Source organism: Conger conger, chromosome 16 (assembly GCF_963514075.1).
Source record: "Conger conger chromosome 16, fConCon1.1, whole genome shotgun sequence".
Taxonomy (NCBI): domain Eukaryota; kingdom Metazoa; phylum Chordata; class Actinopteri; order Anguilliformes; family Congridae; genus Conger; species Conger conger.
The window spans coordinates 17,944,204-17,966,780 of record NC_083775.1 but is presented as its reverse complement, the minus strand read 5'-3'; the positions used below and the strand labels follow the sequence as shown (position 1 = coordinate 17,966,780).

Here is a 22,577-nt window from a genome sequence, read left to right as displayed (position 1 = left end):
ATCAGCTGGTGCTGCAGGTACAGCCATGTTTATCCAACAGAGGGCGATGGAGAGACAGTCCCGCTACTGAAACGGAGACACACCTGCAGGATTTGCACACACTATTTATAGCGGCATGCAAATGAGGGAGTGATTTCAGCTCCTTTCAGAACTCAGAATCACAGCCCCATGTCTGCTTATTGACCTGCAGGTGTGGGGAGGGCTGAACCAGACTGCATCAAAAGCTTCTGTATCATTTTAATATCTTGAAAGAAATGAATGGCAATGCTCTGTCTGAGAGTGACTTTGATAGAAAAGGGAGACCAGCATAAACAATGTTCTTAAATTTTTTCATATTCCGTTTTGGCAACGTTTGAAAAAAAAAAACCTAACCAAAGCGACACTGAAAGCGACACTGAATGGGAAAGAATGGGAATTCTTTCTTTCAGATCATTTTGTAGGCCTGTTGCGCTGCTGAGGTGATTATGGTCAGCCATGTGTGCTCTCCATGTCTCCATTGTGAGTGGGAGGGTTCTCTGGGCTATGAAATTCTGGTAAAGATTTTCTGTGATTTGCTGTGATTGGGTTAGTGCAGAGGCTCCTCCCTCTCCATCTCCCTGACCGGCCCCTTATATCTGGGGCCTGCAGCCTCTCCTCTCCTCACACTCCAACCTGCTCATCTCTCAGCTGGACAGTAAGGGCCGTTCACACCACACACTGACAACATGCTGGGGACACTCTGCACTCTCATCGCTGTGCTCTCATGTAAGAAACTTATATTCATCTTTATTCTAAAATTTTAAAGCAACTTAAATGTTTCTTATGTGAGCTTCTTATTTCCCAGGTGTGAGTGGAGTGACAGTGGTGACACAGAAGCCTCCTGTTCTGACAGTGAGTAAAGGAGATACGGCCACTCTAGACTGTAACCTGGGGACTGTGACTAATAGTAATGCTAAGTGGTACAAGCAGGTTCCAGGTGGAGTTCCTCAGTTTGTGCTGCATTTCTACCATGGTTACAGCGCTCCAACATATGGAGCTGGATTCTCCTCCACCCACTTCACATCCAATCATCAGAGTAAATCTGATTATAGATTGATAATTAATATTGTGGAGGCAGGAGACTCAGCAGTGTATTACTGTCATACATGGGACAGCACAGCTAAAGAGGAGGTATCACAGTGATTCACACCATGACAAAAACCTCTGAGCTTCACTTCTGCTTTAAAGCTGCTTCAGAAAGGAGAGAACTTCACACTCAGAGCAGGATGTGAATTCACACGAGCTGAAGCAGGAGTCCTCAACCATGTCAGTAACTGCACAAGGCCCAGATCACAGGAGCCAGAGACCTTTACTGGACAGGCATCTGCTGGTTTTTCCATGTGCATGGACACCAGTGATGGACTTAATGGCGAAGGAATCCACACATCTCTATCACTATCACTGCTAATTTAAAGAAACTGATACATTACATTACATTACAAGAATGGCATTTGGCAGACGCTCTTATCCAGAGCGACGTACAGTTGATTAGACCAAGCAGGAGACAATCCTCCCTTGGAGCAATGCAGGGTTAAGGGCCTTGCTCAAGGGCCCTTGCGGGTCCCAGTCATGTACCTTAACCACTACGCTACAGGCTGCTCTATACAGCACTCTAACTCTGAACAGTGTGGATGTATGGCCTCTTAGAGGAATGCTGCTCCTCCATCTTCAGACACAGACTGGAGTCAGAGGAGAAGAGGAAGAGTCCTGCAGGATTGTGTCCCCTCCCCCTGACCCTCCCACACCAGGAGTCACACAGCGTCCATCAGCATTCACACATGGAGGAAGTGAGGGACTCTGGTGCTCTGGAGTGCCTGTACTACAGACGTCTGCAAAGCCTTACTTAGGAGACTCCACATTACACAGCCAAAACAGAGCAGTACCCACTGCCATGAACAGCTTCATTTACAGAGTGAAATACTAATGATGTGAGCTGGTGCTCAAAGACTAGAGTTCAACACCTTCCTTCACAAATCAGTCCCACAGTAAAGTCATCACCTGTGGGTGGAGATTCCCGTCCCACTAGACAACCCCACCTCCTCCCTTACTGCACATTTTTATAAGCCCAAATAGATCATTTAATAAGCTAAATCTGAACAGTCATGAGAGCCATTTCAGCTGTAGAGACAAAACACAGTTTTACTGAAAATCAGTTCATTTTTCCATGATGCTAGTCCTCTGTAAGATGATGATTCACTTGTCATTTAAGAAATGTCTATGTTTATGCAGAGTGATCCACAAAGCTCACATACCCTTTGCATGGAATCCAGTTATACAGCTGGATATATTTACTTGAAGCAAGTCAGGTTCCTTCTGAGTAAATGAATCCTGTCTAAGAGTTGAAAGTTGCTTATTTGTCATGCTGCACTTCCACCACCAGTAATCAGCTTCAAAAATATTAAATTATTCTTCACAAAGGTAATTGTCCGCCTTTCGGATGAGGTGATTCATTCTTTCATGATGAAGATGTTGAAGAAAAAATGCAGACTGCATAAATGAAAATGAATATAAAAGAAAGTTAACCTGCTTGAAACCCACATAAAATAACTGGATTAAATGTGTTCTTGCCTATCTAACTTAGAACCACTTTGTCATATGAGAAACAAAAACAGTAAAAAATGTGTTCCCCCCAAAACCATTTAGTGGCTGAGTGCAGAGGCTCCTCCCTCTGCATCTCCCTGACCGGCCCCTTATATCTGGGGCCTGAAGCCTCTCCTCTCCTCACAATCCAACCTGCTCATCTCTCAGCTGGACAGTAAGGGCCGTTCACACCACACACTGACAACATGCTGGGGACACTCTGCACTCTCATCGCTGTGCTCTCATGTAAGAAACTTATATTCATCTTTATTCTAAAATTTTAAAGCAACTTAAATGTTTCTTATGCAAGCTTCTTATTTCCCAGGTGTGAGTGGAGTGACAGTGGTGACACAGAAGCCTCCTGTTCTGACAGTGAGTAAAGGAGATACGGCCACTCTAGACTGTAACCTGGGGACTGTGAATAATAGTGCTGCTCGGTGGTACAAACAGGTTCCAGGGGGAGTTCCTCAGTTTGTGCTGTTTTTCTACCATCCAAACAGCGCTCCAACATATGGAGCTGGATTCTCCTCCACCCGCTTCACATCCAATCATCAGAGTAAATCGGATTATAGATTGATAATTAATAATGTGGAGGCAGGAGACTCAGCAGTTTATTACTGTCAAACAAGCACAACTAAAGAGAATGTATCACAGTGATTTACACCATGACAAAAACCTCTGAGCTTCACTTCTGCTTTCAAGCTTCTTCATAAAGTAGTTCATGCTTAGAGCAGAATGTGAATTCACTCAAGCTGAACTAGGATCTCTTAAACAGTTCAGATCTCAGAACCAAGCCAAATCATCCTCAGTGCTATGTAATGTATTGATTGTCATGGATTTTGTAGGTTTTTTGTCAGGTTGTTGTTCATATGGTAGCTAATTTGGAGATGTGTGTTGAGAAAATACATCTGTAGCATTTGGGATGTGGGATAGTTTTAACAACAATCTTTTTCTGCCCCACATTCCAGAACAGGATCATGTGCTTCCCTTGGTAAAATAGGGACACCACAGAAAGAGAGGATCAGGAATATTAGGTTAGACTTAGGTGTGGTATCCTGGCCATTACATTACATTACTATTCTTTAATTTTTTTGGTTTGTGAAACCAGCACTAAAAACTAACCCTTTCACAAATCATCATGTCCAAACATTTGTTTCACTATTTCATTTCAAAGTTCACAATCCACTTCACAGTAAACTTTCTAATAAATTTGTGCAACTATATCCATATCATTAACGTAATCTACCAAGCCAAAAGTCAAATCCAAAAGCCAATTCAACTCCTTGCTTGTTTTTTAGCTCTTCAAACTTACGTGAGTAAACTTGTACAATCATTAAAGCTGAGTCTCTAAACCACAGTTTACCTCTCAGTCACTTTTCATTCAAAGGGGATACAAAATCATCATAGCAGGTTCACAAGGCCCAAACTTTTATTACATTTTGCATACTTGCACATACTGAGCATACTTTTTCATTTGTGCCATTTTCTTTTGTACCTTTTTTCCATTCATATTTTTTAATTCCCTCCTTAAAATAAGCTGCCTTCTCCTGTGCTCAACCAGAACTTAAGGCTGCAAAGGGTGGATTCCACACTCATACTTCCTTTATCTGTATGTTTTATTGGTTAACAAATTAATTTTTTCTTTTAAAACACTCCATTCATATGCACACAATCAGGCTATACATTAAAGTGTAGCAGTCACCCGTTTTATAGTGCTGGCTAGGAGTTTCTTTAGCGAATTATTTTCGTTGTTCGCTGATGTTGGGAATTTTTTTCTCCTAAATTTTGTTTTGCAGCAGAGCAAACTTCCACTGGGTTGATTGGAGGGTGATTTGATTCATCTGCAGCTCAGGGTGTGGCTCGTAATTGGTTATTGAGAGCAGCCTGGTGTATTCCCTTCTTGTCCAATCAGGGTGTGACAATGCCCTTTTTTGGAACCTGGTTGATTCTCTGATCATCTCTTCTCGCAGTTGGACTGCGTGGCAGAAAAACCATGACCTATAAACTATCATCCTTTAGGGTCTCCTGAGAATTATTTGCTTTATTGGCTGTCAAATTAGAGGGATTTTAGATATGTTTTGCGTCACTGTTTTGCCTGCTTCAGGGCTTGAGGGCCTATCCTTGCAAAACCTATTGGTGAGCCCCAATGATGGCCCTGCCCTGCACGTCTTTTGAGTGAGTTCATTTTCTGTTTATTTACAATTCTTTGACCTTGAGGTCATTTTTCAAAACTGTAGACACAAAACAATTCTACATGGAAACTGATTATTGTAGGAACATTCCATATTTAGATCATCTTTTAGTATTAATAAATCTATTGACACCAATTACCTGATGCATTTTAGCATATTATGATTGGATGTAATATTTCATCACCATCTCCTTTATCACAGGGGGGTTCTTAACCATTTTTGACATCAATTGACATAATTGTCGGCCACGAACAACAACACAATACAATTTCCCAGTAAATAGAGATTTAGTGTGGTGTCCCATCTTTTTATTTTTATGTTTGTTTTTGCAAGTGTGATTTATCATTTACAATTCAAGTGTTATCTCCTCCATTACCTCTGTTGTGACTGGAAATAAGGATGTACAACTTCCTGTACCCCAAATGGTACAAATGTATCAGTGCACAGGTGTTCCCAATGAGCTAAAATGTGAACAACAACCTGACATAAAAGAACCTTATTAAAGCCATGATATTAGATATCTGACAAGAAAATGAAAATGACAAAGTAAAATTCATACAAGCTAGACAATTTACACAGTAATTTAGTAATACTTTTACCAACACGGCTGAGAGATCCGAGTTCAGTTTGAATGAATATCACATTCTGCTCTGAGCTTCCACTCATTTATGTAGAAGCTTTAAAGCAGAAGTGAAGCTCAGAGGTTTTTGTCATGGTGTGAGTCACTGTGATACATACTCACTCACAGAGCTGTCCCATGTGTTACAGTAATACACTGCTGAGTCTCCTGCCTCCACATTATTCATTATTAACTGACAGTCAGATTTAGTCTGACATTTAGAAGAGAAGTGACTGGAGGAGAATCCAGCTCCATATGTTGGAGAGCTGTTGGTGATGTAATAATACGACACAATTTGAGGAACTCCACCTGGAACCTGCTTGTAGTGTAGCCACAATAAGATCCGCACAACCATTGGGCCCTTGAGCAAGGCCTGCATTGCTCCAGGGGAGGATTGTCTCCTGCTCAGTCTAATCAGCTGTATGTCGCTCTGGATAAGATGCCAAATGCCAGTAATGTAATGTAAAAGCCATGTGCACTCCTTTGTGTGAGGGTGACTCCAATCTTTTCAGCCACCACCAGTGCTTGAAGTGGGCCAGTACTCACTGGTTCACAGTTTAGCTTTTTGGAAGAAGGCAAGTTTCTAGCATAGCACTTATTTTAAGCTCCCGGTACCTTTTCCTCTTCGTGTCAAATTATATTCTCCCTTTCTGTAGGTTGCATGTCACAAATTCAGTTTGGAAAGACCAAGGAAGACGTCCAGGGAAGGGAATGTGTTGAAGTAGAATCAAAAGCCCAGGGAACTCCCTACTCTTTGTGATAGGGTGTCATGAGATCTTTAATGACAGCTGCCTTTTTTTTTCTTATTTCTCAGCCTCATAGTCAGTCCCTTGACTGTTATTGGCACTACTGTGGTTCTCATGTCTCATGACTGTGTGACCCGCTAATCATTACAATTTAATGACATACTATTCAAAATAATCTGTACAGAGATACACTTGAAAAAAGGGGACTCTGTTATGATTTTTCATGGATTTTTCTTGTTATCAGATGGGTCCTCATATTGGTCTTAAACCCAGTTTCCAGTGACAATTCCAAATTGTATCAGATTATTTCTGAATTAGGGAGTACTGCATATTGATCCATATTCTCAAAAGACTCTGAGAGTGTTCTGTCGAGGATTTCAGTTCAGAGCTGTATCCATGATGTGTTTCAGTTCCCTCTTGCTGTGCCCAAACTGAGCTAAGGTTTTTGTACGGGGGTATCAGAGTGTATCAAATGTCTGTATCAGCTGGCAGCCTAAATACAGTGTTTCTAGTGAAGCATCCTGGCTAATATACATCAATATATATTACATTAATTGCATTTGGCAGATGCTCTTATCAAGAGCGACGTACAACAATGTGTAAAGTTCATACCCATAACCAGGGATAAGTGCAATTTCAACTGCTACCTGCACAACAGAGATAAGGACCAGGGCCTATTTGATCATCTTTTCTTTTTCTTTTTTTTATCGTAATAACATCCATCCATCCATTATCTTAACCTGCTTAACCTGAACAGGGTTGCAGGGGGGCTGGAGCCTATCCCAGCATACATTGGGCGAAAGGCAGGTATGCACCCTGGACAGGTCGCCAGTCCATCGCAAATGTATGAACAAACTGCTTACCTATCCAAACACTGCTTACTTAGCCAAAGCAAACATCCTAATACACAAATATAGATTTCATGTAAGGAAATCTACCAGAAAGAATAAGGACCTGTCAGAAATGAGTCTTCAAGACCTTGCACAATTTTACTTGTACACAGAAGGTGGCAGATTAGTGCTGGTGTTGGATACAAAGCAGATTCATAATGACATGATCAAATTTGAATACACTTTTGAATTAATTGATCAGGGTCTGTAGGACACTTTTGCCTGCACTGAAATAATGGGAAATAGATGTCAGAGGAGAAAGACAGAAATGTTTGAATTCCTCAATATGCTGTGACACCGGTAACATTGCTTGTCACACTGCTATGGTGTGCTTTGGTGTTGTTAGGATAACAGCGTGTGATGGCGGTGGAAGGGGCTGCTTGAATCAGCTGCTACTGCAGGTACAGCCATGTTTATCCAGCAGAGGGCGATGGAGAGACAGTCCTGCTACTGAAACGAAGACACACCTGCAGCACTTGCACACACTATTTATAGCGGCATGCAAATGAGGGAGTGATTTCAGCTCCTTTCAGAACTCAGAATCACAGCCCCATGTCTGCTTATTGACCTGCAGGTGTGAGGAGGGCTGAACCAGACTGCATCAAAAGCTTCTGTATCATTTTAATATCTTGAAAGAAATGAATGGCAATGCTCTGTCTGAGAGTGACTTTGATAGAAAAGGGAGACCAGCATAAACAATGTTCTTTAATTTTTTCATATTCCGTTTCGGCAACGTTTGAAAAAACCTAACCAAAGCGACACTGAATGGGATATTATTGAGTATTATAAATGATTTCTTTCAGATCATTTTGTAGGCCTGTTGCGCAGCTGAGGTGATTATGGTCAGCCCTGTGTGCTCTCCATGTCTCCATTGTGAGTGGGAGGGTATCATTAATGTCAGTCCCTGAGCTCCTTTTAAAACCTGTGGGACAGAGAGCAGAGAGGATGGACAGTGCACACACACCTGCTACACGTCTGGGGAGGGATTAGCTCATGGAGAACTGATTCACAGTCTAAAATGTTCTCCGGGCTATGAAATTCTGGTAAAGATTTCTGCTGTGATTGTGTTAGTGCAGAGGCACCTCCCTCTGCATCTCCCAGACCGGCCCCTTATATCTGGGGCCTGCAGCCTCTCCTCTCCTCACACTCCAACCTGCTCATCTCTCAGCTGGACAGTAAGGGCCGTTCACACCACACACTGACAACATGCTGGGGACACTCTGCACTCTCATCGCTGTGCTCTCATGTAAGAAACTTATATTCATCTTTATTCTAAAATTTTAAAGCAACTTAAATGTTTCTTATGCAAGCTTCTTATTTCCCAGGTGTGAGTGGAGTGACAGTGGTGACACAGAAGCCTCCTGTTCTGACAGTGAGTAAAGGAGATACGGCCACTATGGACTGTAACCTGGGGACTGTGACTGGTAGTGGTGCTCGCTGGTATAAGCAGGTTCCAGGTGGAGTTCCTCAGTTTGTGCTGTATAACCACCTCACTCTCAGCTCTCCAACATATGGAGCTGGATTCTCCTCCAGTCACTTCTCTTCTAAATGTCAGACTAAATCTGACTGTCAGTTTATAATTAATAATGTGGAGGCAGGAGACTCAGCAGTGTATTACTGTCAAGCATATGACAGCTCTGCTAAAGAGTCGGTATCACAGTGATTCACACCATGACAAAAACCTCTGAGCTTCACTTCTGCTTTAAAGCTGCTTCAGAAAGGAGAGAACTTCACACTCGGAGCAGGATGTGAATTCACTCGAGCCAAACCAGGAGTCCTCAACCATGTCAGTATCTGCACAAGGCCCAGATCACAGGAGCCAGAAACCTTTACTGGACAGGCATCTGCTGGTTTTGCCATGTGCATGGACACCAGTGATGGGCTTAATGGCGAAGGAATCCACACATCTCTATCACAGAGCCCGAATATGCTGCTAATTTAAAGAAACTGATACATTACATTACATTACATTACATTATTGGCATTTGGCAGACGCTCTTATCCAGAGGAACATACAGTTGATTAGACTAGGCAGGAGACAATCCTCCCCTGGAGCAATGCACGGTTAAGGGCCTTTCTCAAGGGCCCAACGGCTGTGCGGATCTTCTTGTGGCTACACTGGGATTCAAACCACCAACCTTGCCTGTCCCAGTCATTTACCTTAACCACTACGCTACAGGCTGCCCTATACAGCACTCTAGCTCTGAGCAGTGTGGATTTACCCCTCTTAGAGGAACGCTGCTCCTCCATCTTCAGACAGACTGTAGTCAGAGGAGAAGAGGAAGAATCCTGTAGGATTGTGTCCCCTCCCCTTGACCCTCCCACACCAGGAGTCACACAGCGTCCATCAGCATTCACACATGGAGGAAGTGAGGGACTCTGGTGCTCTGGAGTGTCTGTACTACAGACGTCTGCAAAGCCTTACTGAGGAGACTCCACATTACACAGCCAAAACAGAGCAGTACCCACTGCCATTAACAGCTTCATTCACGGAGTGAACTACTAATGATGTGAGCTGGTGCTCAAAGACTAGAGTTAAACACCTTCCTTCACAAATCAGTCCCACAGTAGAGTCATCACCTGTGGTTGGAGATTCCCTTCCTGCTATACCAGCCCCACCTCCTCCCTTACTGCACATTTTTAAAAGCCCAAATAGATCATTTCATCAGCAAAATCTGAACGGTTATGAGAGCCATTTCAGCTGTAGAGACAAAACACAGATTTAGTGAAAATCAGTTCATTTTTCCATGATGCTCGTCCTCTGTAAGATGATGATTCACTTATCATTTAAGAAATATCCAATTAAACAAAACACATGATATAGCATTTTTGGGTATTTAGCAGACATGATTATGCAGAGTAACTCACACAGCTCACATACCCTTTACATGGAATCCAGTTATACTGCTGGATATATTTACTTGAAGCAAGTTAGGTTCCCGCTGAGTAAGTGAAGAGTTGAAAGTTGCTTAATTGTCATCAGTGACGTGTGGTGAGGTCGGTGAATGGGTAGGCAAGGGATATTCTTAAACAAAATTCTCAAAGATATTAGGCCTAGTTAGACTTTTTAAATTAGGGGCGCAAGAGGTAGTCTACAAATGAGTTTTCATATGACAACCATCCATTCAAAGTGTCATTCAAAGCACTGCGCAGTTTACACACTACATCCCAATTAAGAATCACACAAAGCTTTCCAAAAATCCACCAACACAATGTAGTGGGCGGGACCGAGGAGGTCTGCCACTACGGGGCTCATTCTAGATAGGCCGTGGCAGAAACGACTAGCTGGGGTCCTGCGTGGTGTTCAGGAAGAGCTGTGTATCCATGTGCTGAGGCATCCAAGCCCAGGTACGCTTGCTTCTAAAGCGGCTATTTTAAACTTAGGAATCTTTATCTGATAAAGTAAACCTAAAACAGATCAGTTGTGGTGGCCACTCACCCGCAGGACATTTAAATCTAGATAATTCACGGCAATCTCGCCCATGTTTGGATTATCAGTATTCTCTCCCTGTTTGAGTCCATTACCCAGGCACCCAAGAAGGTGAAGACGTATGCGGATATGCCACCAGTTTGTGACGCAAAGAAGAGTTTTATGGAGTTGTACGCCAGCGAGTCTCCGTCTCGCCTTTGCATAACAATAGCTCCGTTTGTTTGTATTTTTAGATAGCCACGGCTGGCACAAGCGGGCGAGCGACGCCAGTCGCAGTTTGTTTCTAGCTTGATTCTTGTTTCTTTTCTCTTTTGTTCCTTTCATTAATTTGTCTTTTACCCTGGTCATGCTGTTTAACTGTAAAACCACTTCTCCGTGATAAGCCTGACGAGTTAATAGTTGCCAACCTAGTTAAGACCCATTTATGCTCTATGTTAAATACGCATACGGATCCGGACGGAGCATTCTGTCCGTACTCTGCGTTCATTACGTGCGTACTTGTGCACGTTTTTTCAAAGCTTACGGATACGGAGGAAACGGAGCAGAGAGACACGAAGACGACTTTGAAAAAATGGTAATAATATGGGAAATAATTATGTTGCGATGTATTTAATGCTGTCTCTGCTTTTGCCTATTTTAAGGTACATTATTGATTGGTGTTAAATAAAGCGGTCTGCTGGCCCGTTGGCTCTCCTTCCTGCCTCGTCTGCGGACCCGGAAGTAGCGAGCCTGGCTGCTACAGTCTGTTATATTACGAAAATAGTTCACTGAAATGTGTTTCTGAAAACATTTGAAATAAGCCATACAGTTGCTGAATCTGTCTTTTTTTTAGATCGACAACAGTTCGTTTAAAAGTAGCCGGCTCCTACCCAGACGTTGTCTCTCTCCCTTGAGAAGAGCAAGCACGGAAAACAGTATAGCCTGCCATTGCTAGCTGAGCCACGAAGCCACTCTCTTCTTTCATACCACTCCTGATGGAAGGAGCGCACAATTTTCTGTCCCTTGCGTTGATGAAGTTCGGGAAGTGCTGGTGTTGGTCTGCCTTTTTTAATTAAATCCAACTTTTGTTGGAAATCCAACTTACTAAAGTTGTGAAATTGTTGCATCAACATGTTTCTGACTGTGTTGTAGGTTCTAAGCACCTTGTGGTTTCGTGCCATTATGGCTGGAAGCCTCGCGCAGATGACACATATGATATGACACCCTTGCCTACCCTGGCTACTGTAAAACACGCAAACCAGGCAATACGCATGCGCGGATTCTGAAGTCTCCTGAATGAATGAATCCTCAGCAGGGTCGGCAGAAGAGCTCTTGCCTACCCTGCCATTGAAAGTAATGAGAGGCGGGGACGCGCGTCTTCCACTACAATGAAACGGAGTGCTGCAGCATATCCTGTACAGCCTAGCGCCTCACGACATATTTTAACGCCGTTTTAGACATTTTGGGAATTTTGAGCAAAAAGAACAGGACCAATAAAACACATGAAATATTAGAAAAACTATTTACATTTACATGTAAAACATTTATTTTTATTTTTGTTTTGTTGAGTAATTTTGATTGGATTATCACAGGGTAGGCACTGCCTACCCTGCCTACCCTGACCGCACGTCCATGATTGTCATGCTTCACTTCCACCACCAGTAAGCAGCTTCAAAAACATTTAATTATTCTTCACAAAGGTAATGGTCCGCCTTTTGGATGAAGTGATTAATTCTTTCATGATGAAGATGTTGAAGAAGCAATGCAGACTGCATTAATGAAAGTGAATATAAAAGAAAGTTAACCTGCTTGAAACCCACATAAAATAACTGGATTAAATGTGTTCTTGCCTATCTAACTTCAAACCACTTTGTCATATAAGAAACAAAAACAGTAAAAAAAAAAGTGGCTGAGTGCAGAGGCTCCTCCCTCTGCATCTCCCTGACTGGCCCCTTATATCTGGGGCCTGCAGCCTCTCCTGTCCTCACAGTCCAACCTGCTCATCTCTCAGCTGGACAGTAAGGGCCGTTCACACCACACACTGACAACATGCTGGGGACACTCTGCACTCTCATCGCTGTGCTCTCATGTAAGAAGCTTCTTTTTTCCCAGGTGTGAGTGGAGTGACAGTGGTGACACAGAAGCCTCCTGTTCTGACAGTGAGTAAAGGAGATACGGCCACTATGGACTGTAACCTTGGGACTGTGACTGGTTATACTGCTCGCTGGTACAAGCAGGTTCCAGGTGGAGTTCCTCAGTTTGTGTTGTATTACCACCTCACTCACAGCTCTCCCACATATGCAGCTGGATTCTCCTCCAGTCACTTCTCTTCTAAATGTCAGACTAAATCTGACTGTCAGTTGATAATTAATAATGTGGAGGCAGGAGATTCAGCAGTGTATTACTGTCTAACATACGACAGCTCTGCTAAAGATTACGTATCACAGTTATTCACAGCATGACACTTCACTTCTGCTTTCAAGCTTCTTCATGAAGTAATTCAAGCTCAGAGCAGAATGTGAATTCACTCATGCTGAACTTGGATTGCTTAAACAATTCAAAGCTCAAAACCAAGCCGAAATCATCCTGAATGCTTGCTGTGTAGTCTGTATTGGTTTTGATAGAAATCTATAGTCATGGCTTTTGTAAGGATTTTTGTCAGGTTGTTGGTCATATGTTAGCTCATTTGGAGACGTGTGTTGAAAAAAAACATCTGTAGCATTTGGGGTGTGGGATAGTTTTAACAACAGATTTAAAAACCCAAATAGATCAATAGGGCATTTCAATGCCCCAGATTCCAGAACAGGATCATATGCTGCCCTAGGTGTTTGGGACCTACCAATAAAGACACCACAGAAAGAGAGGATCAGGAATATTAGGTTAGACTTAGGTTTGGGGTCCTGGCCATTACATTACATTACTATTCTTTTGTTTTTCTGGTTAGTTCAACCAGCACTAAAAACTAACCCTTTCACAAATCATCAAATCCAAATATTTCCAATTTCAACATGGTGCAGTGGGTAGCACTGCCGCCTCACAGCAAGGAGGTCCTGAGTTCGAATCCCCGTCGGCAGGGGCCTCTCTGTGCGGAGTTTGCATGTTCTCCCCGTGTCTGCGTGGGTTTCCTCTGGGTACTCCGGTTTCCTCCCACAGTCCAAAGACATGCAGGTTAGGCTGATTGGAGAGTCTAAATTGCCCATAGGTATGAGTGTGTGAGTGAATGGTGTGTGTGCTGTGTGATGGACTGGCGACCTATCCAGGGTGTATTCCTGCCTTTCGCCCAATGTATGCTGGGATAGGCTCCAGCCCCCCTGCGACCCTGTTCAGGAAAAGCGGGTTAAGATAATGGATGGATGGATGGATGGATGTGCTGAACCAGAACTTAAGGCTGCAAAGGGTGGATTCCACACTCATACTTCCTTTATCTGTATGTTTTATTGGTTAACACATTTATTTTTTCTTCTCCATTCATAAGCACACAATCAGGCTATACATTAAAGTGTAGCAGTCACCCATTTTCTTTAGTGAGTTATTTTCATTGTTCGCTAATGTTGGGAAGTTTTTTTCCTCAATTTCAGTTTGCAGCAGAGCAAACTTCAACTGGGTTGATTGGAGGGTGATTTGATTCACCTGCAGCTCAGGGTGTGGGAAACTGGCTCTTAATTGGTAATTGAGAGCAGCCTGGTGCATTCCCTTGTCCAATCAGGGTGTGACGACGCCCTACTTTTTACTGGTAACGTGAATCCTGGTTGATTCTCTGATTGTATCTTCTTGCCGTGGCAGAAAAACCATGACCTATAAACTCTCATCCTTTAGCGTCTCCTGAGAATGATTTGCTTTATTGGCTGTCAAATTAGAGAGATTTTAGATATGTTTTGCATCACTGTTTTGCCTGCTTCAGGGCTTGAAGGCCTATCCTTGCAAAACCTATTGGTGAGCCCCAATGATGGCCCTGCCCTGCATGTCTTTTGAATGAGTTAATTTTCTGTTTATTTACAATTCTTTGACCTTGAGATCATTTTTCAAAACTGTAGACACAGAACTCCAAATGGATAATCAAAATGCTTTTTCAAAACTCCAAACACTTGAATACAAAACAAAATAATTTGTTGAACCCAAAAACTTATTCACAATGACACAACTTCACTCAATGCATATGATATGATAGTGAATCCATTCCATTACATTACATTATTGGCATTTGGCAGACGCTCTTATCCAGAGCGACGTTCAATAAAGTGCATACCCATAACCAGGGGTAAGTGCGCTGAAAGACCCTAGAGGGAAGTACAATTTCAATTGCTACCCGTACAACAAAGATAAGGACCAGGGCCTATTATTATTATTATTATTTATTTATTTTTTATCAACAAATGAACAAACAAACAACAAAGCAAAAGTGACCAAACTTAACTGTCCAAATACTGCTTACCTAGCCAACTAAAAATACCGAAACACTACGTAAATCACAAAGACAACAATTAAGGTTCACAGGGAGGTAGGGAGGGATGGGGAGAGGTGCTGCTTGAAGAGGTGCGTCTTCAGTTTGCGCTTGAAGGTGGGGAGACCTCAACGGGGAGTTCGTTCCACCACTGTGGAGCCAGAACAGACAGTAGTCGTGAGCGTGAGGTGGAGGTTCGGAGAGGGGGAGGTGCCAAGCGGCCTGTGGAGGCTGAACGAAGAGGTCTGGCAGGGGTGTAGGGTCTGATGATTTTTTGTAGGTAAGCTGGGGAAGACCCCTTAAATGCTTGGAAGGCTAGCACCAATGTTTTGAATTTGATGCGAGCCATGACAGGCAGCCAGTGGAGGGAATTAAGCAGGCGGGTGACGTGTGAGTATTTGGGAAGGTTGAACACCAGACGAGCTGCTGCATTCTGGATAAGTTGGAGGGGTCTGATGGCTGACGCTGGGAGGCCAGCCAAGAGGGAATTGCAGTAGTCCAGATGGGACAGAACCATGGCTTGGACCAGGAGCTGGGTCGAGTAGGGGGTGAGAAAGGGGCAGATTCTCTGTTTGTTGTATAGGAAGAACCTGCATGACCGGGTGTCTTGAGCGCGGACCCCGTGCCGAGCTGAGACCTCACGTTCCCACGAGCAGTACCCCACGAGGAGGTGTCTCGGAGACGAACTCTCTTTTCCTTTAAGTACTTTCGAACGCCCTGGAGAACTGGTAAGTTCTACTGAACTTCCAGCCCAGTCTCGAAGTGAAGTGGTGTGACGCAACGCTGTTATATGATCTCCTGTATTCACTGTATTCCTCTGAAAGACCCTTTCTTTATTAATTCACCCTCTCTCAGATATGATTATAGTCAGATATACTTTATTATAATCAAAAGAATAGAGTTATACAGCTCACAGGTTAAATATCATCTTTCAGTTTGCTAATCACATACATTGCTTTATATGTCCGGTAAACTATACTTCTCCTGCCAGTCAGAGGACCCGCTGCTTCTGTAGCGGTACATGTACTTCCAGCAGTCTTCGAACACGTCGGGGCCGCAGCATGTGCCTCTCCTCACTGATACTGAGGTTAGGGGGGGAGGCTTCAGGTTCTTGCGTGGGTCCAGCAGGAAGGTGTTCTGTAGCGTGGAGGGACCCCTCCTCCTGTTCAAGAGGATGTGAAGGTCGGTGAAGTCGGGCAGCTTTCCATGCAGGTGACAGCCTGTTTTATCCTCCCCGCTGGAGAAGTACAGGCCACAGCTACCCAAGGTCTTCATTTCCATATGCTTATGTCAGTAGTAGAGCTGGAGGTCTCTGGTCCCATCTGTTGGCCGCCAGGTGCAGTTCATGGCTCCAAGCATGTCGTAAAAGCAATTAAACTCTTTCACCAGCTTTTCTGTGCGATGAGGGATGCGCATGAACACCTCTTCGCTATCAGTATCAGTCCTGTTGCCACAACTCTTGGGCTGAGTCTGCACCGCATACGTCACTCCGTTCTCCATATCCAGACATTCCTGGTAATGCGTAGATTCCTCCGTACGGGACTCCGGGTCGCCAGCCTGCCCAGCTGTTACTGTAATGTGGTATTGAACGCTACATGTACTGCTGTTCAATTTCTCCAGTGGGCTCCAGGTCAAGTTCACACAGAAGTCGTTGGGGAATTGCAGATACACATCACTAGGCAGAGGGAGCGCGCCACTCCAGCTTGATTATAGTTGTCCTGCGTTGCTCTCTCCTCAACAGCCCTTAGATATCTTGTTAAGTGAAATCCTAAGAGGCTTTTTTAACGTCTAAAAGCTCACTCCTTATATATCCTGAAACTTGTATAGAAGTGTATTTATTTTGGTAAGACATTCATCCCGAAATATCCCCATTATACCGAGTGGGAAAACACCTGCTCTTATGCAACTTTTTTAATGAGCCTATTCATCACTGTTATCTGCCTCACTGTCGTAGTCTCTCCTGGACTCTCTGCATATTTTGATTTAATACAAGCCAGCAGTAAGTGCCTTCTACCATCTCAATACATTCTTCAGGTGCTCTTTCTTGTGTCGCCTTAAGGAATCTACAAAGGACATCCAATTAATAGCCGAGTGTAATTCATCCCCCAACTCCTCTACAGTCAGTCCTTTGAATCTATCCGACAAATTGTCAGTGCTATAATCAGGGAGGCCCTTAAAGCCTCTTAATCTTCTTTCGGTATTAACATCCCTCCCTTCTTCCTTATCTTTCCTACATTTTTCCATCTCCTCATACTCTTTTATTTCCCAATCGTCCATATTGTTTTCCTCATCTCTTTGCTTTAACCAGGCCTTATGCTCCTCCCCTGTAGGAGCAAGCCCACACTTCTCAACCAAGAATGTTATTATATTTACCGTTTCTTTAAAAGCCAGACCCCGTGGGTCACCAATCACTCGTTCAGCATGTTGAGTCTCCTCCAAGGTCATGCTGGAACACATTCTACGCATGGCCTCAGTCAGGCCTCTAGCCTTGCTCTCTAGTAAATCTAAGTCCTCTGACTTCAGACTCCTCAGTGTCCATAAACGGTTGTACATTTGTCTTGAACCACATATTTTTCCTCTTACGGGCGTGCTTACTACCACCCCACTGGCGTGTGCGAGGGGTTAACAAAGCATTCCTGCCAAACCCATTTTCATCAGGCGGGCCTAGGGCCGGGTCCTCGACAGGGTCACCGCCGCAATGTTCTCGGAAAGGGACAGTCTGCTGTCCATCACTACGCTGAGGTTCCTTGCACTGGGTGATGGCGTGAGTGCGGTATCCCAGAGGGAAATGGAGAGATCCAGGTGGGGAGAGGTATTAGCAGGGATGAATATCATTTCAGTCTTGCCTGGGTTGAGCTTTAGTTAGTGGTTGTCCATCCAGCTCTGGATGTCACTCAGGCAAGCAGAGATACGGGCTGAAACCTGTGTATCAGATGGTGGGAACGAGATGAAGAGTTGGGTATCATCCGCATAGCAGTGGTAGGATAGCCCATGTGCAGTGATCACAGGGCCAAGGGAACGAGTGTAAAGAGAAAAAAGAAGCGGGCCTAGGACTGAGCCCTGGGGAACTCTGTGGCAAGGGGCCGAGGTGTCGATACCGTACCAGCCCAGGCAACCTGGAAGGAGTGACCAAAGAGGTAGGACTCAATCCAGTCCAGGGCTGTGCCACAGATGCCCGTTGCTGACAGGGCGGACAGGAGGATGGAGTGATCCACAGTGTCAAAGGCAGCAGAGAGATCTAAAAGAATGAGGACAGAGGAGAGGGAGGCTGCTCGTGCGGCATGGAGCGACTCAGTGACGGAGAGGAGCGCGGTCTCTGTCGAGTGGTCCGATCTGAAGCCAGACTGATGGGGGTCCAGCAGGTTGTTGTTAGAAAAGAAAGAAGAAAGTTGAGTAGAAGCAGCTCGTTCTATGGTTTTAGAAAGAAAAGGAAGAGATACCGGGCGGTAGTTCTGGATGATGGAGGGATCCAGGGTAGGCTTTTTTTAGCAATGGAGTGATGTGGGCCCTCTTGAAGGATGCTGGAAAACACCCAGAAGACAGGGAGGAGTTGACAAGGGAGGTGACAAATGGGAGAATGTCTGGTGTGATAGTCTGGAGAAGAGAAGAGGGGATAGGGTCACAGGTTGTAGGGCGGTGGGAGAGCAGGAGTTGAGAAACATCAGAGTCTGTAAGGGAGGAGAAAGTGGAAAAGGAAGGGATTGGCCTAGAGGGGGGAAGGGCACAGTAAGGGGGGCGGTGGTTGTAAAGGATCTACGGATGACTGTGACCTTCTCATCGAAAAAGTCATCAGCAGCGAAGGAGGACTGAGGTGGAGGAGGCGGTGCGTTGAGGAGAGAGGAGAAAATGGAGAACAGTTTCTGGGTGTTAGAAGCAGGGTTCTGAATTTGTGTCTGTCCAACTGCTCAAAATGATTAGTAACTTTAACATTACTCCTATTACATAGTTCTATGAAACATTCCATATTTAGGGCGACCTGTAGCGTAGTGGTTAGGGTCGGTGGTTCTAATCCCTGTGTAGCCACAATAAGATCCGCACAGCCGTTGGACCCTTGAGCAAGGCCCTTAACCCTGTATGGCTCAAGGGGAGGATTGTCTCCTGCTTAGTCTAATCAACTGTACGTCACACTGTCATGGTGTTAATCACTGTGATACGTAGTCACTCACAGAACTGTCCCATGTGTTACAGTAATACACTGCTGAGTCTCCTGCCTCCACATTATTAATTATTAACTGACAGTCAGATTTAGTCTGACATTTAGAAGAGAAGTGACTGGAGGAGAATCCAGCTCCATAAGTGGGAGAGCTGAGAGTGAGGTGGTTATACAGCACAAACTGAGGAGCTCCACCTGGAACCTGCTTATACCAGCGAGCACCACTATCAGTCACAGTCCCCAGGTTACACTCCATAGTGGCCGTATCTCCTTTACTCACTGTCAGAACAGGAGGCTTCTGTGTCACCGCTGTCACTCCACTCACACCTGGGAAATAAGAAGCTCACATAAGAAACATTTAAGTTGCATTACAATTTTAGAATAAAGATGAATATAAGTTTCTTACATGAGAGCACAGCGTGTCCCCAGCATGTTGTCAGTGTGTGGTGTGAACGGCCCTTACTGTCCAGCTGAGAGATGAGCAGGTTGGAGTGTGAGGAGAGGAGAGGCTGCAGGCCCCAGATATAAGGGGCCGGTCAGGGAGATGCAGAGGGAGGAGCTTCTGCACTCAACCAATCACAGCAGCTCAGGATTATTTCTACCATCATTATATTTGTATTATTTTGGCAGCACAGCATTCATTTCACAACCAAAAAAACTTTTAAGGTGGTGCATTAATTTTTATCCAATCAGCTGATGTCTCCCCAAAAGTGTAGAAGTGTAAGGGGCGACTAGTGGTTAAGGAATATGACTGGGACACGCAAGGATGGTGGTTCTTATCCCAGTGTAGCCACAATAAGATGTGCACAGCCGTTGGGCCCTTGAGCAAGGCCCTTAATCCTGCATTGCTCCAGGGGAGGATTGTCTCCTGCTTAGTCTAATCAACTGTATGTAGCTCTGGATAAGATGCCACATGCCAATATTGTAATGTAAAAGCCATGTGCACTCTTTTGTGTGAGGGTGACTCCAATATTTTCAGCCACCACCAGTGCTTGAAGTGGGCCAGTTCACAGTTTTGCTTTTTGGAGAAGGCAAGTTTCTAGCATACCAGTACTTATTTTAAGCTCCTGGTACCTTTTCCCCTTTGTGTCAAATCATATTCTCCCTTTCTGTAGGTTGCATGTCACAAGTTCAATTTGGAAAGACCAGGGAAGACTGGAAGGGAATGTGTTGAAGTAGAATCAAAAGCCCAGGGAACTCCCTACTCTTTGTGATAGGGTGTCTTGGGATCTTTAATGACAGCTGCCTGTTTTTTTTCTTATTTCTCAGCCTGATAGTCAGTCCCTTGACTGTTATTGGCACTACTGTGGTTCTCATGTCTCATGACTGTGTGACCGCTAATCATTACAATTTAATGACATATTATACAAAATAATATGTACAGAGATACTCTTGAAAAAAGGGGACTCTGTTATGATTTTTCATGGAGAATCTTCTTGTAATCAGATGGGTCCTCATATTGGTCTTAAAACCTGTTTTCAGTGACAATTCCAAATTGTATCAGATTATTTCTGAATCATGGAGTACTGCGTATTGATTTAAATTCTCAAAAGACTCTGAGAGTGTTCTGTCAAGGATTTTGGTTCAGAGTTGTATCCATGATGTGTTTCAGTTCCCTCTTGCTGTGCACAAACTGAGCTGAGGTTTTTGTACGGGGGTGTGCATCATCTGTATCACTGTGGTATTCGGCCAAGGCACTAAACTGATTGTCACTGGTAAGTCTCTTTTCATGTCTTTATTTTTTCTATTGTTCGTTGTGCGCCTTTTTTTGTTTTTTTCCGTGTAGCTTCGTAAGACATACGTTGGTGGTGTTTCATGTAGTTTTTGGCAGTTTGTTCTTGCCCTAACTGCTCATCTTGAAATGCATTTTCGATGCCACACAAGAGAAAATTACTTTCCAGTATGCTCTTTTTCTGTTATACCTAGTTGCATACTCATGCAAGAGACTGCTTTTCATCTAATCAAGATGTCTCAAGGAATAGTTTTTATGTAGAATTACATCGGCTATTTGTTATTTAGCCTGCTTTGTTTTACAGTTGTAACTTCATGTTGAAGTTGATACCTAATATGTCTACATCATTTGCTATATATTGTAGATAATATCTTGTTTTCTCATTTTACTAAATAGCAATCATGATAAGACTGTAATGATTTGTTTATTATGTATGAGTTAAGAAGTACATTGCATTTGTGGCACATAGTATGGGATAGAAAGTAATGAAACTTACAGTAATATTTCTGAGTGCATTGAAATGCCAACATGAATGACCTGGTTCAGTTAATTAATTTGTTAATTTACTTGATTTATTCTTTTTTTGCAGACTCTTCTCTTGCTGCGCCTACACTCTCTCTCCTGCCTCCGTCCAGCGAGGAGCTGAAGACAGGCAAAGCCACGCTGGTGTGCCTGGCGCAGATGTCTGTTGGCTTCGCAGATGTCAGCTGGACATGGGGGGGGAAAGCCGTTACTGACGGTGTTTTTACTAGCGCCGCCGAGCAGAAATCCGACAAAAACTTCGGTTTGAGCAGCTTCTTAACCATCAAGACCTCCGAATGGATTAATGGCTGCTTCTTTACATGTAAAGTATCGGCCGGGTCTAAAACCTCAGAGAAAAGAATCAAACATTCTGATTGCAGTGAGTAAACTTTGTGCTTTCAAGTCTCAAACGTTTGATCTCGCGTTGTAGCAAGGTTAGTCATATGTTGTGTTGTTTTAGAATGTACATTCATAGCCTCTGCTTTTGAGATTAAATATAGGCAATTCCGTGCGTTTTTGTGTGTCTGCTTGAAATGTTCAGAGATTAAATAAAAACCATTGCATATTAAAATGCTGATGTTTTATGTGTATGTGTATGTGTATGAATCTTATGGCTTTGCGTGAAAGAGAGATACGCAGATGCATAGAAAATGGCAGCCGTCCAGATATATTGAACTGCAGTCGACGAACGGAGAGTGATATTTCCAAACAGCTCAATTGATAGAATGCCAATATCTAAAGGACATCTTGTGTATCAGTATAAATTCAACGAAAGGAATAGGAGAACAACATTTTCTTAGACATTTATCAATCTCAAATCCAAAATTGCAATAGCCTATCTTCTCAGCAACTCTGTCACATTATAATGTGATTGAAATGTTAAGATAGCTCATGTTGTGTACGTTAAGGAGAAGTCTGTTTCACCACATGCAGTACCATGTAATTCCAATGGAGGGAAGCAGAGTGAAACTGATTACATGCCAAGCATTTTTAAATATGACGGCGGTATTTATTTTTTTTTAATATGAGAAATTCTACACGTCCTGGAGCATCTGTTAAGATAGATGTCATCATGAACACCTTTATGTCCCAAGATATTTAAATAACAAAACTATGCACCTCCTCCCAATGAGCTTACAGTATTTCAATTTTCCTATAAAAATTAAATTTCTCAATGCAATTCAATGATGATGACCTGCGTATTTATGAACCTGGTTTAAGCAGGTGTTTTAATGTTGTTGCTGATTGGTGTATGTACACAGTTTTATGTCTGGT

At 43.5% G+C, this 22,577-nt stretch overlaps 3 protein-coding genes across 6 annotated transcripts in view; all 3 read left to right on the top strand.

Moving 5' to 3' along the window:
• The window catches only part of LOC133114377 (immunoglobulin lambda-1 light chain-like), an 85,412-nt gene that overhangs the window by 34,795 nt on the left and 28,040 nt on the right, over positions 1-22,577 (top strand). The gene's annotated exons all lie outside the window — the stretch shown is intronic.
• Positions 1-22,577, top strand: part of LOC133114378 (immunoglobulin lambda-1 light chain-like) — a 65,442-nt gene that overhangs the window by 27,264 nt on the left and 15,601 nt on the right. The window lies entirely within an intron of this gene.
• Positions 650-21,873, top strand: LOC133114376 (immunoglobulin lambda-1 light chain-like). Of its 3 annotated transcripts, none has more exons than XM_061223689.1 (4): positions 650-744; positions 824-1,153; positions 20,734-20,763; positions 21,370-21,873. In XM_061223689.1, exons 1-4 carry the CDS (start codon positions 705-707, stop codon positions 21,687-21,689), a joined length of 720 nt encoding a protein of 239 aa, XP_061079673.1. In that variant the 5' UTR covers positions 650-704; the 3' UTR covers positions 21,690-21,873. The 3 variants fall into 3 exon arrangements, 1 of the variants encoding a protein (XP_061079673.1); XR_009705548.1 differs by lacking the exons at positions 650-744; positions 824-1,153 and adding exons at positions 4,582-4,773; positions 12,567-12,613 and having other exon boundaries at positions 20,661-20,763; positions 21,370-21,488; XR_009705549.1 differs by lacking the exons at positions 650-744; positions 824-1,153 and adding an exon at positions 14,045-14,120 and having other exon boundaries at positions 20,661-20,763; positions 21,370-21,488.

Bases quoted from the DNA above. Each gene is read 5' to 3' on its own strand.
- LOC133114376 (XM_061223689.1), top strand. From the start codon at position 705: ATGCTGGGGACACTCTGCACTCTCATCGCTGTGCTCTCAT. The intron at 745-823 runs GTAAGAAACTTA...CTTATTTCCCAG, and splicing joins TCTCATCGCTGTGCTCTCAT to GTGTGAGTGGAGTGACAGTG. The intron at 20,764-21,369 runs GTAAGTCTCTTT...CTTTTTTTGCAG, and splicing joins CACTAAACTGATTGTCACTG to ACTCTTCTCTTGCTGCGCCT.